This window comes from Sarcophilus harrisii, chromosome 1 (assembly GCF_902635505.1).
Source record: "Sarcophilus harrisii chromosome 1, mSarHar1.11, whole genome shotgun sequence".
Lineage (NCBI taxonomy): Eukaryota > Metazoa > Chordata > Mammalia > Dasyuromorphia > Dasyuridae > Sarcophilus > Sarcophilus harrisii.
In genome coordinates this window covers 55,230,288-55,247,492 of record NC_045426.1, presented here as the reverse complement: position 1 = coordinate 55,247,492, position 17,205 = coordinate 55,230,288, and the positions used below count along the sequence as shown (strand labels likewise).

Sequence of the window (17,205 nt, the reverse complement as noted above, 5' to 3'; positions counted from 1 at the left end):
ACTATGTCTGGGTTGATGTATTCTCTGATACTATAGATTTCTGTGAAATACTCGCTGCCCCACCCCCAGAATCAATAGTATTTCCATGCCCTGTGTTAACACGTGCTATTTGAAGAGTTGGAGTAAATAGCAGCTGCTCTAGGTTATTCTGGCCACCCAATATATACATATATATATTTTTTTTGAAAAAAGGCACTCCATGGTCAACCTTTCTTGGTGGAGGGTTACCCAAGGGGAATTTCCCCCTTCCCTTAGGTGAAATCCTGAGAAGATAGTTTAGTATCACAGAAAGATCATTGAATGTAGAGAAAATCAGCTGACTTAGAACCCAAGCTCTGCTACATCCTCCCAAGGTCACCCTTGGCTAAATCAACTATTCAAAACCATAGTTTCCTTTTAGTTAAAAGAAGAGGCTGGTATAGAATTTTTAGACCATCTTTATTATCCCTTCCAATTCTACCTTCTATGATTTAGGAGAAACTTTTATTGTCCTTTTTCTTTCTTAAATATTGCCTACTGGTATCAAGGTCTGATCTAGAAAGGAATATTTTTGTTAAAAGAAAAAGACTGCGTTTCATCCATAGAGCACTTTCTAACTTTACAAAGCTTTATTATCTTTTACTTTGGCTTGTCTTTAGAATACCATCAGAGAAATGAGTTAAAGTGGATAGACATCCATTAATATTCCCATTTCACAGGTGAGAAGACTGAGATTTAGTTGGCTAACTTGCCAACAGTATCAGGGTCTATTGACCTGTCAGATTGATTTTTATATATACGCCTATGGGGATTTAGAAATATAACAGCAACAACAAAAACTCTTCTTAGAGGATGCCTTCATGTAAAGGCTGTGTGTCAGGAAGGGCAGTATGATATAGTGGGAGGTGAACTGGATTTGGGAACAGAGGAACTGGATCCCAATCTTAGCTCCTGAACAAGCTACTTCCTGCCCTTCTTTATGCTTTTCCAGTATAAAAAGAGGGCATCATAATGGGTGACCTCCAAAGCCCCTTCTAGTTCCAATGTCTTGATATCTTCAGTTTAAATCAAAGAGCATTTATTAAGTGCCAGGAGCTGTTTTAGGTGCTGAGGATACAAAACCAAAAGCAAAAACAGCTCCTTAAACAGCAACCTTAAGGAACTTACTTTTCTACTTGAGGTACTACAACATATACTTTTGGAAACAAATGTAAAATTTGGAGATGAAACATTAATGTGTGGGATGCAGGATTAGGAATGTCTTCATGTAGGAACAAATATTTGGGCTGTCCCCCAAATGGAACTAGAGCTTCTAAGAAGCCAAGATGAAAAGGACATTCAAAAATATTTTTTTAATTATTTTAAATTTATGGTATAAGCCATGTATTTCCATAACAGAGTATAATTTTAAAAAAATGTTTGTTGGGCAGCTATGTGGCATAGTGGTTAAGAGTGCCAGCCCTAAAATCGGGAGGACTTGAATTCAAATCCAGCCTCAGACATTTAATACTTCCTAGCTTGTTGACTCTGGGCAAGTCATTTAACCCCAATTGCCTCAGGGGAAAAAAGATGTTTGCACATGAAATTACAAATCTATTATGTACAACTTGCTATTCCTTTTAAATAGATAATATTATCATATAAATCATATTATTATATAAATCTTCCTCCTCCCTTAAGCCTTTATAAGGCTATGTAAATGATCCTTTGGCTACTCTTTATTTTCGTTAGTTATCCCTGAGAATCTGAATGAAACTAAATAGGATAAAGCCCAGTAAATCGTGGTATTGTTTGGATCCCTTCCAATCTTAAGGACTGTGGCTTCCCATCATAACGGTAATAGAACAATATTGGAAACAATGATGGCAGTTATTGATTCCCTTGGTAATTAGGCAGGGAGAGGAAAGCAGGACACTTGGAGATTTCACAGATTAAATGGTATCTGCTCAAATGAAGAACCAAGCCATCACCAGTCACTTTGGCAATACTATATTAACTTTATCTGGAAAGTATCTGCCTCTTTTAAGCGTGCTTATTCTAAAATACCAGACTGGATTTGTTGAAATGTGAAGAGCACTGGGTCTAGATGTCAGGATTCCTGAATTCTGGTAAGGGGAGTCACAGATTTTCCAAAGTGGAAGGGACCTCACAGGCCATCTAGTTTGGCCTGTTTCTCTATTTTATAAACAAAGAATTCCTACAACAGCCCTGACAGGTGATCATCTGTCACTTTTTTCTGAAGAACTATAGTGAGGGGAAGCTACTACCTTTCAAAGAAGTTTATTCTATTTTGGATAGCTCCAATCATTAGTAAGATTTCTCTGAAATTGAGTCTAAAATTGGCCTCCTTTTAGTTTTCAGCCCATTATTTCTAATTCTGCCTTTTTTGTGCCAAGCAGAAAAAAATCTCTTTACTCTTCCCAGGATAGACCTTCAGATTCTTGATGGTTATAACATCCAGTCTCACCATTCCAGAGTTTTCTCCAGGCTGAGTCCTTCATCCAGTCCATAATCTTTTGAGCTTGAAGTCAAGATATATTATTTAACCTCCTCGATGTTCTAATTTGAGACTCAGAACTGAAAATGGTGCTTCATATTTGCTTGGTCTGTTTTGAAATATGGTACCTAGAACTGAAAATAGTAGTACCCTCTATATGATCTGACAAGCACAGCATAGAATTATTTCTTTCCTAATGCTTTCTTAATGCCCTCTAATATCGCATTAGGATTTGGGGGTTATTACATCACTATTTATTCATTAAATAAAGTATTCTACTAAAACCCCCTGCTCTTGTTTACACAAACCATAACATACCATTCTTCATCTATAGTAACTTGTAAAACTCAAAATATAACTATTTATTGTTTTTATATTGTGTCTGAAAGTATAGTACCCACTTCCATGAGCATGAACATTTTAGCCTGCTACTTTTTATCTAACCTGGGTTCTCTTCTTCTTTATTGTTGGTCATTTTGGGTCAAACTCTTTGCTTCCCTATTTTAGATTTTCTTGGCAAAGATACAGCAGTGAGTTGACCATTTCCTTTCCCAGCTCATTTTACAGATGAGGAAACTGAGGCAAACAGAATTAAAAGTGATTGGGTCATCATCACAAAGCTAGTAAGCGAGGCCATATATGAACTCAGGAAGATGAGTTGTCCTGATTCTAGACCTGGTACTCTATCCACTCCATTGCCACCCAACTTTCTCCTCCTTCGACTGACTTTTCTGATGGTCCTCTCCTGGGGAGCAGGAGGTGGGGTGGAATTCACAGAGTGATGTCAGGATTTTTGTGTAGACACCAAGTTGGTTTTAGCAGCTCTGAACTCGGGAACCCAAGGGATCTATCCTTCTCAACTTCCCCAGTAGCATGACTACTAATGTCATCTGGTGGACTAGCTATCTGTTTACAGGCACACTTTATTTTACTATGCCTCACTTTATTGTAATTTGAATATATTGCATTTAAAAAAAAAACAAATTGAAGGTTTGTGGCAATGCTGAGTCCAGCTAGTCCAGCTATTTTTCCAACAGCATTTGTTCATGTGTTATCTTTGTGTCACATTTTGGCAATTTTTGCACAATTTCATTATTGTGATTTTTTTTCATTATTATGATATCTGTTATGGTGATCTGTGATCAGTGATCTTTGATGTTACTATTGTAAATTGTCTTAGGGGCCATGAATTGTGCCCACATAGGACAGTGAACTTAGTCAATAAATGTATATGTTCTGATTCTTCCGAGGAACTGAATGTTGCCCATCTTTTTTCATTTCCTCGGACCTCTGAATTCCCTGAGATACAAAAATATAAATAACCTCACAGTGGTCTCTTAAGTGGTACCGCTATCTCTCCCTTTAAATCAAAGGTTAGAAATGATTAAATTGAGTGAGGAAGGCATGCTAAATTCGGGGACAGGCTGAAAGCTAGCCCTCCTCCAACAGTTAGCCAAGTTGTGAAAAGGAAAAGTTCTTAAAGGAAACTAAAAGTGTACGACGTTAGAGGTTGTTTTTTTTTTGGGGGGGTTGTTTTTGTTTGGTTGGTTTTTTTAGTAATAAAGCATTTTTTTGTTAAGGCATATACATTTCCTTTAGATATATTGCTATTGCACACTTAGAATACAGTGTAGTGCAAATAATAACTTTTATAGGTACTGGGGAGCCAAAAAAAAATTGTGTCTTTTTTTATTGAGATATTCACTTTATTGTGATGGTCTGGAGTTGACTGAACCCTTTATATCTCCGAGGTATGCTTGTAATTTGAAAAGCATGTTAAGCACACCTTTATCCAGGTCATCACTACAAATGTTAACCAGTTTAGGGCCAAGCAAATATCCCGGGGCCATACCACTGGAGACCTCCATACTTTTGAGTCTGGTCCTCCAGTCAGTACTATCACTAAGTCTATATCACTCTGTCTTTCCCACTAAGTCTATATCACTCTGTCTTTCCCATAAGAGTTGCTAGAGAGACTTCACCAAAAGCTTTGTTAAAATTTTATTCCAACGGTCTACCAGAGTCTACTGATCTATCAAACAGCTGTGTCTAAAAAATAGATAAAAGTTGAAGTGTCGTGACATATTTGGGGCCATTCCTGCTCATATCTGAGCTGTAATACTGGGATCAGAGAGATATATTTGGGGCCATCCCTGTTCACATATGAGTCGTAATACTGGGATCAGAGAATTCAAAGATTTAGAGCCAGGAGGGGCTTTAGACCTCATCTAGTGATAAACCCTCTCTCCCCTCTCTGGGCCTAAACCGTACCATCTATAAAATTTAAAAAATGGAAACAAATCTTTTTCATGGTCTCTACCAGTTTAACCATTTATGCAGTATGCATAGTTTAATTCAACAAACATCTAACTCCTACTTTAATCTTATCAGTGGGCTAGGAAGGAGTTTGGGATGAAAAGAAGCAGTTCTTGCCTTCTGGGAACTTAGTTTTTCAGGGGAACATATGAGCTACATGGATTAGCAAACTCAAAAGTATATGCAAGATAACATGGGTGGGCTCAGAGGATTGGTAGACACTCACTCTACGCATCTCATGGATGGTCCCGGGGCCTTCACAGCATGAGCTGATTTTTCTCTCTGGCTTTTGTCTTTTTCTCTCTCACCCTTTGAAGGCGAAACGTATTGAGCCTGTCCAAGGGAATTGATGATGTTGGTGCTCTGAAGTGGGACCTGTCCCTCTGCCTCCTCTTGGTCTGGATAATTTGTTTCTTCTGCATTTGGAAAGGAATCAAGTCAACTGGGAAAGTAAGTCATGTTTGGTTTTTCTCTTTTTCTTGGGGGGGGGGAGGGAGAAAGGTTTCTCTTGCTTCTTATCTCCTAATTTACTCCCTTTTTTGAAAATAATTCTAAAGTATATAATTGAGGACAGTCATCTTTTAATTTTATTTTTTTATTAAAGCTTTTTTTATTTTTCAAAGCATGTGCATGAATAATTCTGCAACATTAGCCCTTGCAAAACCTTGTGTTCCAGTCTTCTTCCCCTTCTCCCACCCCCTTCTCTAAATGGCAAGTAGTCCAATATATGTTAAACATGGAAGAAATATATGTTAAATCCAATATATGCATACATATTTACACAATTATCTTGCTGTACAAGAAAAATCAAATCAAACCAGAAAAAAAAATGATGAAGAAAACAAAGTGCAAGCAAACAACAACAAAAAGAGTGAAAATGCTATGTGGTGATCCACACTCGGTCCCATAGTCCTCTCTCTGGATATAGAGGCTCTTTTGATCGAAGAGAGTCATTTTAAGCCAACATTTTCAATAGGAGAATGGAATTGGAAAGAATACCTTTGATATTCTCTTACCTTCATTTTCAGTGAATGATCTTCTCCCACTAATCATACTTCTGTTCATGCTCCAGAGTTTTAGCAAAGTGCTTAGCACATAGTAGGTACTTAATAATCAATAATCATCATCGAGTCCCTCAGAAAAGTAAGAGTTGTTTGTTGACTGGCTAGTTAGGTGATGCTCGCTTTCAATATTTTTTCTCCCTGGGATATTTGCAATGTTCATAGGGGACTGAAAAAAGAATAAAAGGACTTCAAGATATCTAAGGTAACTTTTCTACTAGAGTGGTAGCTTAGGGGGCCATGGGAATGGCTCACCATAAGTCAGGCCTTTTTAGTGTTCCTCGGATCACACAACACATTGGCCAGTCTAGACCTATCATTTCAAATTTTCTGGCACGTTTTGGAGTGGCCAGCATCAGCAATATATTTCAGGAATGTCAGTGAACTTGGATGGGGGAAAAGGATATTTTTATCTTCACCATCCAAATATTTCCGTCAATTATTTAAAAATGTGATTCCAAAAAAGGGTCCATAGTATTCTTCAAACTGCCAGAGGTGTCCATGAAACCACAATGTTTAAGAGCACCGGGCTAGGACAGATTTCTAGAATCACAGCTCCAGGGAACCTCTGATCATTTATTTCAACCTTTCTCTAGATAAATGAATCCCCTCTGTACCTTGAGGAGAGATAGCACAATGTAGAAGATACATAGTACTTCCTCTAGAATCAAAGGACCTGGTATGATATCTTGTCTTTCTTGGAGAAATAATTTAATAACTTTATACCTCAGTTTCCTCATTTTTTAAACTTTAAGATCACTTCTAGCTTGAATGTCTATGATAACCACCAGATGGCCAGCCAATTCCTGCTTGATCAGATAGGTGGAGAACTCACTACCTCACAAGGCAGATTCACAGGCTCTCTGGATGCCCAGATTTTTTTATAAAACTTTGATAGTGCAGTTAAGGGTTATAACAGCTCTTCTCTTACAGAGTCATTACAGCTTTTCTCTTTAGGATACATAGTTCTGTTTCTTGTTTGATGGTTGATGTGCCATCCTCTTTGGCCAAAGTACTACCCTTTCTGTGCTTTAATTTCCACCATGTAGAAAAACAAACAAAAAAAAAAAACGTTATTTGTGAAATATGTACTTCTGTCTATGTCTTAGATGTTCACAAGGATTTAAAGAAGGATAGGTGATGAAGCTTATAGTCTAGATGAGAAGAAAAGAAAAAAAGTCAAATACTAGACAAGATGAATAGTGATTAATGGTCTTAACACTACAAACTAATAGAGAACCAAGACTGGATACCAGAGTTCACGGTCCAGTGTCCTTTCCACTGTACTATCATTCTCTAGTTCCCTGGGGCATTTTCTATTTTATTTTAGTCTCCCAGAGGTGAGGGTGTGGTTTCCTACATATCTGACAACCTCTGGGAAGAACAGAACAATAACTTTGCCTCTGTTTCTGCAGAGCATGGCCAATACAAATACAGGCAGAGTTCTTTGGATTTCCTTGCACTCAGAGAATAGTAAATCATCCACCTGTCACAATCTGATCAACAGGCTAGACCTTTCCTCCCCAGAACCTCTAGCTTCTCTACACAAATGGCCTCAAAGCACATCTCCGTTCTTTGAGGTTTCTAGAGCAGCTGAAAGATGTCAGACTGGATGTTGGAACCAATCTTGATTCTTTTGCTTTTGAGAATCACAGGATATTCAAGTGGAAGCTCTCAACTCCAGACTGAGAGTCCTATTGCATGGTAGAAATAAAATGTTTTTTTTTTTTTCAAAAGCACATTTTGAGAAATTTTGAGTGTATGGAGTAGTGAATAAAGCCTAGGACCAGAAACCAAGAGTTCTGATGTCTGGGTTGTCTACCATTCACTCATTATAGGACACCAGATTAGTCTTCTGGACCTATTTCCTCCACATGTAAAGTGAAGATAAAGAACCACTAGATATCGATCATTTATCTTAGCTCTCTCATTTGGGACCTAAATTTCCCCAAGTTGCAGGTAAGAAAGCTATAGGATCCACACTCATGTTCTTTGATAACAATAATTAGCTTTTGTAGAGAACTTTAAGGTTTGTGAAGTATTCTACATGTGACATTATTAATGCCCATTTGATCCATATTTGCCAAATTAAATGTATAACATACACATTGCACTACTAATAAGGCACTGCAGGATGACAGTTCACTCCAAGAAGTTTCTTTAAAAGCTTCTCTTGTATGTAAGCCTAATGTGCTAAGCACATGGGAAACGCAAGGGTCCAACAAGTTATGGAAATGTGGCAGAGCAAATGAAAGGCTGGATTGGCAGCCGTGAAGAGATCTGGATTTGAATCTTGCCCTGGATATTTACTTACTGCATGGCCATGAGTGCATAGGATCCTAGATTCAGAGAAACTGAGGAGCATTCTAGGGCAACCACTTCATTTTGGGAAAATGAGTCCCAGCAATGGAAGTTGTCTCTAGTTCTCTGAAAGTGAGAGATTGTTGTGAGGCATCTACCCCCCAAAGCAATGTGTGTCTTGGGTCAGAGGAAATTGCCAACATTAATAGGAGTGATTTTATTCATGGTGAGATTAAGACACACTGCCCTGAGCTGGAGGGCATTTGTTCAATCTAATTTTGCAGGTGAAGAACCAGAAATCCAAGGACATTGCATGTTTTACTGAGGGTGGTGCAATCATTAAGGGTCAGCTGAAACTGGTTTCATTTCCCTCATTTGCCCAAGAGCAAATGAAGTACCAAAAGATAGTTAGTTGGCTTTGAGTAAGGCAGTGTCTGAAATGACCCATGAGTTCAGAGAGCAAATCTCTGCTTCAGGCGAATGACTGGCTCTTTCAGGGAGTCACGTGCTTGCTTTGGCATGGTACCCGTGCAGTTATTGGCTTCTGCTTCCTTGGAAGGGGTGATGGAGTCAGAGGAATGTTCACTGACTTTCAGGAGTCTGAAGACATGGATTTTCCTCATTCTCGTTAACAAAAGCTCCTGCCTCTAATTTCAAAGGGTAGTTGGGACACATCATTCTCTTCCAGTGGGAGATAAGGAAATTGTGGGGCTGGGGGACAGTAAAAGACTTGTGTTTTCTCTATGTAGTGAGCTGATAGCAGAGCTGGGAGCGGATCTAAGTCTCCTGACATCAAGTCCCATGTTTACTGCATTGCACCAGCCTGCCCTGAAAAAGTCCCCCACACCTAAAAATGTTCATAATAAACTGCTCAGTCTGCCTCAGAAGTAGAGAAGAAATGACTGAAGAGGGAAGTCTAGGCTTTGCTGCCCCTCACTGGTGTGAATTTGTGATTCCCAGGGTCCCTTCCCATAATCCTTCCTTACTTCACCTTCTGGCAACCTGGGGCTAGGAAACAAGGGTGTGGTTTGACTTTGTGGTTACATATATGCCAAAGAATGTGTTTGACTAAGTTGTTTCTTCTCACACCCTAAGAGCTTTTCTGGGTTTTTTTGAAAGTGAAAAGAATGCAATTGTGGTAGTAGTTGGTATCTTCTCCCTGCCCCCTCTCCCCATTTTGAATTTATCAATGTAGAGAACTCCAGGTATGAAACCTTCCTTTACAATGCAGACTGGTAGCTCACCTGAAAATCCTACTATAGTATCAAAGTTACCTGTGACAGGTATATGAAAAGAGAGAATGTCAGAACTGAAAGGGACCTTAGAGGAGAGAACACTATAACTTGAAGGAATTTTAGATCAGGGAAGTAGAACTAAAAAGAACCTTGAAAATTACAATGATAGAGGTAGGAGAGACCTTAAAATATAGAATGTTAAATTTTTAAGGAACCTTAGACTAGAGAATATGGGAGCTGAAACAGACCTGGAAAACCAAAATGTTGGAGACAGAAGGACCCTCAGAATACAGAATCTTAGAATTGGAAAGGGCCTTAGAATATTAGTATCAGACTCATACAAATGATCCCTGTGGGCTGCATATTGACTTAGGAAACCACAAAATGACATTAACTATGTAGCCTTTTTATTTTGTTATACACCTCCTTGTTACATTTTGTTTGTTTGTTTGTTTGTTTTCAGGGATTCACTCTAAAGTTTGGCAGGTATACCTTTGGCATCTCTACCTTAGAACAAAATTTTAGATCTGGAAGGTGACTCCTTGAAGCTCACTGGGTCCAACTCTCCTCTCATTTACAGATGGCCATAGGAGTAGAGACCCAGAGTAGGCAAGCGGCTTACAATTCCACAATCAATTGGTAGAGGAGGTCTAGAGTGGAAAGGGTCACACAAGTCTTCATATTTCATAGAATCTTCAAATTGGAAATGTTCATCTTCCAATACAAGGGTTCCTGATTTTTTCCCCTGTCTTAGACTTCTCTGGAAATCTATAGACCCTTTCTTTCTCAGAATTATGTTGTTAAAATAATTGAGAGAAATTAAATTTTAGTCTCAGGTTAATGAAACTCAAAATGCATTTCCCCCTCATTATAATACCTTGAAGGTCCCATGTCAACAACACCCTATCTATTCCAACCCTCCTCCATCTTCCATTTTATACAGGAGGTAACTGGGGAAGGTCACATGCTGACTAATAGGGGTTCTAGTCTCAGCTGTTCCATATTATCTTGTGCCAGTCATTTCCTTTCTGTGAGACAATTTCCTGTCCTATAAAATGAAGGGATGACAAGAGATGAGTTCCTACGTCCCTTCTAGTTCCAAATGTTTCTAAGACTCCCATGACCTACCCAACCAATCCCACAGTTTGTAACTGGCCAAGCCTGGAATCCAAATTTCTTGACTTCCAAGCCACTGCTCTTTCTTCTTTATGTTATAGGATAAAAGCTAGCCCAATTAAGTTCTCTGTAATATTAGGCTAGACTATGTGTATTTCCATTCTAAAGACTCAAAGTACTGTGGAGGATTGGTTGATAGAACGGAAAAATACCATGCCTTATGGAAAGGCCAGATATGCTTTACGCCACCAGTATTGTGGCGCCCCTGGCCTTGGCTTCTCCTGGCATAACTCCCCTAGGACGTATTTAAAAAGCAGGAGAGTGGATCTCAAGAGCTTTCCCTTCAGATCAGCAAATTTTGCAAAACAAAAATATATTTTAAATGAGGCGACGGGGATGTAATTACAAAGGGGGAGCCTGTTTGACTCCTGTTTCAACACAAATACACACAAACACTAGACAACCAACAAAAGTGAAAAATCTGCAGGCACATTTTCTCAAGCACTCCATCCCCCTCTGCCCTCCAGAAACAATAACTAATCACCCCCACCCCTCCAGAAACAATTACTGCAGCCACCACCACCCTTCACCCTAGACACAAAACCCTTTTGCTGCAAGCAGAGATTGGCTGGCACAATAGTGTGAGCCTTCGAAGCCCGAAGACTTTGAAGTGCCTGCCCAGCAGAGTCTGAGGACTCCATTCATGGCCAGCAGCTATTGTCTTGGGCAGTCTACATGTCTCCAGGGTTCCTGGGATGGGGCCGGGCAGGAGCTGGCTACTGATGGAGATGGGGAAGCCTGTCCTCCGGAAGGGAGGAGGGGAAAAAGCTTTAGGGGAATTTTATTTGATTATTTTTCTCTCAAGCATTTCATAAGTTGATGCAAGACACCCCAGCTGCTCCTTAGGGAGTTATGGGAGTTCCCCCTGCCTGGAAGAGCCAAGAAGAATGGAGCCATAAAATTTGACCACTAGAAAGGGGCCTTAGAGATCATTTAGTTTATGTCTCAGAGAGGGTGGATTGATTTTTTTTTAAATTCAATTCATTTATTCAGCAAGACCCAGAATGATGGTATAGCAAGAACTCTGAATTTTGAGTTAGGAGACATAGGTTTTACTACTTGCTCTGTCACTTTCTAGCTGTGTGAAGGTGATCAAAGTAGCATACTTCTCTGGAGCCGTTCCTTCATCTTAATTTTGCCCATGATTTTATCAGTAGGGAGAACTTCTGGTTCCCAGTGAAGCCCTTCTATGATATTGCTAGGCTTTCTTATTTCCTGGATTTCTATTTCATTAGTCCCTTCTGGCTCATCTAGAACTTAGAGCTCTAGATAATTGTTAAACAACTTGTCTTTGGACACATAACTAATGAACGTCCAAGGTAGAACCTGAACTGACTCCAAATCTCTATACACTGACTCTCATCTGTAAGATTGTGACAATAGTCCACCATATCTCACAAGGTTGTTGGGAAATACTTTGTAACCATTAAAACATTAGAGAAATGGAAACTATGTAAATCATAGACGTGGATAAACTTCCTATACCACTCAAACCAGTGTTAGCCATCGAGAGAGATACAATGATAGTGAGATATTTTGGTCTTTTGTTGTCTAGCTGTTGTTAAGTCATGTCTGATTATTCATGACCTCATCTGGGATTTTCTTAGCAATTTTCTTAGGATTGTGCTAGAATGGTTTACCACTTTCTTCTCTAGCTCATTTTATAGATGTAAAAACTGAGGGAAATAGTCACAGCTAGTGAGTGTCTGTGGGCAGATTTGAACTCAGGAAGATGAGTCTTCTTCCTAACTTCAGTTCTGACACTTCATCCCTATCCCGTGCTCATTAGGAGTTTATAACTAGTAACTGGGCATAAAATATGGACACATAACTATAATACAAAAGAAAGAAATGAGCTTGAGGGAGGGACTCTTAAGATGCTCTGCAAAGTTGAGCGAGGGAAGGGATGACTTTCAGCTGCTGCTATCAGGGAAGACTTCGTGCATTAAAATTTGAGCTGGACCTTGTCCTTTTAGAGTAGGATTTTGAGCAAGGAGAAGTGGCAAGAGCCTGGACTGGTAGTAACGTATTCAAAGTTGGAGATCACAAAAACATATGCAGTGGGTGAAATAACTATTCTGATCAGATATTTGGGCAATTAGAGAATTTTAAAGCCGGAAGGGATATGAGACCATAGTGGCTAAGCCTATCATCTTAAAAGCGAGGCAAAAGGAAGCCAGAAGGATGAAGTGTCTTGTTCTTGGTCACACTGAAAGCTAAAGGCTAAATTGAGATGGAAGCTGAGATCTCCTCAAATCTCTCAGGTCAAGGTCTTTTCACCTTACCAGGCCACTTGTTGAATGATATTAGATTATTTAGGTCGTGTGTTATCCAGTGTGGGTTAACAGATTCGTATTTTAACAGGGCTCTTTGGATTTGATTTGGAGAGCTTGAAATTCAAATGTCTGGAAGTTGCTGGGCAATGCAAAATAACCAAAGCACTGGAGTAGAGAGTTGGGTCTCAGATCAGCCTGATTTCCAGAGGGAATCAGTCTTCCTCCCTCAGACTCATTCACTACAAGTGGCCTTCATTAACCTGGTTAGATTTGTGTGTTTTTCATGTGTGTATATTTTATTAGTTAGCATACATCTTGAAGTCAGAGCAGATAGATGATGATATTTAAAATAAACATATGTATTTATTCTTTCAACAGATATTCAGCATGTACTCTCTAAGTTAATGCTAAGCATGCAGAGGGGGCACAAAGCTTAATAAAAAGTGCCCTCTACTTTCAAAGAACTTAAAATTGACTATGGAAGCTCAGTTAAATGCAGTTAAATGGAATATAAATTAGAATGTGATTATGCAAATAATTCCTACCTCAATTAAACAAAGTGCTCAGCTAATGCTCAGCTAAGGCAGATTCAAGGATCTTCTGGCTAGATGAATGTGGAATTTAGGGGGTTAATTCAGGGCTAAAAAGATACTTCTTTTGGTTTTACCACTTGCTAGCAAACTGTCTAAAATTTCCACATTGCTGTATGGTCATATGTAAGGTGGAATCTCTCCACTAAAGGCAGATCCTACACAGAGTCTCAGGAGACCTGAATTCTAATCTGAGCTCTGCTACTAATTAGCTGTATGTCCTTGGCCAAGACAGTAAAATCCTTGAATCTCCATTTCCTCATCTGCAAAATGGAGCTAATATCTAATAATAATAATCTCTGCCTGCCTCATGAGATTGTTCTCATTTTGAAGATGTGTTCTCATGGCCTAAGATCGATGGAATTTTAAAAAGGTTAGGGCACTGGGTAAAAGGCTAGGATTTGAATTTGGGGGAAATCAATTAAAAAAAGGATGAAGAGTATACATCAATTCTTCATTAGATGGAGAAAGGTGATTGAGAAAGAGACAGTTGTTTCCTCAGATAAGTGAATAATCCCAGTAGCTTCAGACACTGGGGAAGGCAATAATCTAAACAAGAGAAGAGATAAGACTATATCCAAAGCTTAGTTTCCATCCTTAATCCATTTCCTTAAAAAAAGATCTTTTGTCTTCAACCTGTTATCCTTCTTTGTGAGGGGGAGGAGGTATAAGTCTAGAAACAGCTACTAGTATTATTTTAGTATCATTATTAGCATTATCTTTATTAGTATTATTATTAATAGTAGTAGTATTTTAATATTGTTTCCAATAACAACTGCAAAAGGAGGTTTTTCTTTTCTTGCCACATAGAGAAGGGTATCAAAGATGATGGAAAGATGACTTCTGGTTGAAGAAAGTGAGAATATTCAGTCTGGAGAAGAGAAAGAAGGGAGGGCAGGGAGAGGATATCTATCTTTAGGTATTTGAAGGATTGTAGAATGATGGAGGGGTTAAATATAGAATGATCGAGAGATTATTCTATTTGGTCTCAGAAGGGAAAATTCAAAACTGTGGGATAGAAATTTGAGTCAAATATAGGCTTCACTTCAGATACTAGTAACAGCTAACATTATATGGTGTTTACTGTGTACTGGACATTGTACTAAACACTTTGTAAAAAATATCTTCATCCTTACAACAATGCTGAGAAGTAATTGCTCCCATCATACCCATTTTACAGATGAGAAAAATGAAGTAAATAGAGATTAAGTGACTTGCCCAGAATCACACAGCTACTATGTGACTCAAGACTCCAAATCTAAGCTCTACCCACTTACCTAAATGCCTAAAGTGGGGAATAAGGATTCTCTAACAGTCTTTGTAATTCATGAGTGAAATGGGCTTCCTGGGATGGGGGTAAAAGGGCTTAGTGGGCTCCTCCTCATTGAAGGTCTTCAAGAGGACTACTTGGAGATCATGAAGATAATCTCTATCCGATCTGAGCTTGCCCTGGTTAGACAATCACTTAGCTATGATCATCTAAAGGAAATGAAATATTAAAGTGCCCTGGCCCCAGGGCTTCTCCTGAAACTTACTGAGACTTGTTGTTCATTTTTACTTTCTCTTATAAATCTTTTCTCTAGCGATCTAAAAACAAAACAAAAAACAAAATCCCAATGATCACCACCACCACCAACAAAAAGAAAACAACACCCAAACCTTCTTTACTCAAAATTCCAGTTAAATGAAGTCTAGAGATTTGGGCTAAGGTCCAAACTGTGTCACTAACATGTGAAACTGCTTCTCTCTGGTTCTCATTTTCCTGATATGGAGATGATTTCTTGATTTCTGAACTCTTGTTCAGCCCTATTGTTCTCTGTTCTAAGATCCCTTCCTGAGACGGGGCAAAGCATAATCAATGGAGTCAGAAAGACCTGCATTGACATCCTGTTCTTGGCATATACTAATCGAACTCGGAGAACTCTGAGAGATCATAAAAGTTGCTTATCTCTCTTGGTGGAGGGATGTTTTTTTTCCCCTTCTGATTTCACATTTTAAAAAGGGATTTTTCAGCTCTGACGTTGTAGGTCCTAAGGTCCCTTCTAGTTCTGATGTTCTTTGATTCAATGGATTTCACCTGAGTTTGTTAAATGTGAATGTGTGTGTGTGTGTGTGTGTGTGTGTGTGTGTGTGTGTGTGTGTGTGTGTGTACCTTTGGGAGCAGGTACTCACAAATCTCAGTGTAGAAAGATAAAAGAACATGAAAGTTGGGTAAGTTCATCTCAAGGAAGGAGATGTGCTTAAAAAGAACCAAAGCAATGTCATTTCATAGCTCTTTCGCTGTTTCTTTTCTATTTTAAGGTTGTATACTTCACAGCCACATTCCCCTTCGTCATGCTTTTCGTGCTGTTATTACGTGGAATCACCCTGCCTGGAGCTGCCTCTGGCATCAAGTTTTATCTGTATCCCGATGCCTCCCGTTTGGTAGATCCACAGGTAAGGTACTGCTGGACCTTCCCATGGCCTCTCCTGACACTCAGGGGGCCACAAGCAGAGGAGCCAGGTCTGGGGCTTTGGGGAGGAGGTGGAGTGGTCCAGAACACTTTTTTTCCATTACTCTCTTGAGTGCAAATGAAGCACTTAATGCTAATGGGGTGTGTTTTTCCACTGTCTCATTGAAAAGGTCATTGTTGAAAGTGTTAATGTATCTTTCCATGTGTATATCTTTTTATGTCAAAGGATTCTGAGGCTGTAGACTCTGTCCAATTATAGAATCTGGTTAGGCTCTGGACAAGGTAAGGGAGATAAAATTTTTTATGAGGATAGCTTTCCCCCTTTCTCCCCATTTTCTCCATCCCAAGGAGAGCCAGAAAAAAGGGGGATAAAGGGAACCTTGCTTGGAGAAAAGCATGAGAGTTCATCCCATACAGGGGCCTCCAGAGGAAGATGCTGAGTGAGGTAAGGGGAACTTTGACAAAGGTCAGCTGTCTCCAGATTGTCACATCGGAATTGCAAAAATCATTAGAACTCAGAGATCACACTTCCATATCAGCTGAAATTGGAATGATTAGATTCAGCCCTGTGTAGCCTGTTAGTTCTTTCTGTTTCATTTTCCAGATGAGGATTCTGAAGTTCTTAGAGGTAAAACAACTTGGCCATAGGCATACACCAGGAAAATAGCAGAGTCAACATTTGAACCCAGGTTTACTGAGTTACATTCTAGTCTTTTTTCTCCTCTCCCTTCTTACTATTTCCCAGGGAGAAATCTTTCTTTTTATGTGGTGAGTTTCTGAAATGCCTTGGGATACCCAGGCCAGGTTACTCATGTTTGGTTCAGCAACCATTTTTCCTATCTCGTACTGAAGCTCTGGGTTCAAACTGTAGGATTTTCCTCAGCTTGAGTAAAAGTTCAATTGCCAAAAAAAATTGCTAAATTATGGGAAGGAGACAAAATTCTAGTTAAATTTTTGCCTCTTCTTTCAGAATCAGCTTTCTTTTTGATCTTTAGAGCATTGGTTCACACATACACACACACACACACACACACACACACACACACACATATTAGTGAATTTCTTTTATTCAACCTGCTCTAGGTCACTGCCTCCTACCTGTTGAATGGAGAGCTGGAAGGGCTTGTCATTAGAAATAGGGTGGAAATAGATGGGGTCATAGGAGCAATGGTGCTGTACAAGTATTATGATTTGTAATCCCGAGTGCCTACAGAGCCCACACATTTCATCGGATTCAGAACAGTTCCTTCCCCTCATCAAGCCCCTTCCCCTCACTTTACAGAGGGGAAATTGGGGCTGGATAGGTGACACATCTTGCATA

At 39.3% G+C, this 17,205-nt stretch overlaps 1 protein-coding gene across 2 annotated transcripts in view; it reads left to right on the top strand.

Annotated features, from left to right (window-relative positions):
• SLC6A6 (solute carrier family 6 member 6) overlaps positions 1–17,205 on the top strand; it is a 137,852-nt gene that overhangs the window by 87,513 nt on the left and 33,134 nt on the right. For both annotated transcript variants that reach the window (XM_031955803.1, XM_031955809.1), the window contains 2 exons: positions 5,110–5,242; positions 15,733–15,867. In XM_031955803.1, the coding sequence (XP_031811663.1) occupies positions 5,110–5,242; positions 15,733–15,867 (268 nt within the window). The remainder of the gene's footprint in view (positions 1–5,109; positions 5,243–15,732; positions 15,868–17,205) is intronic.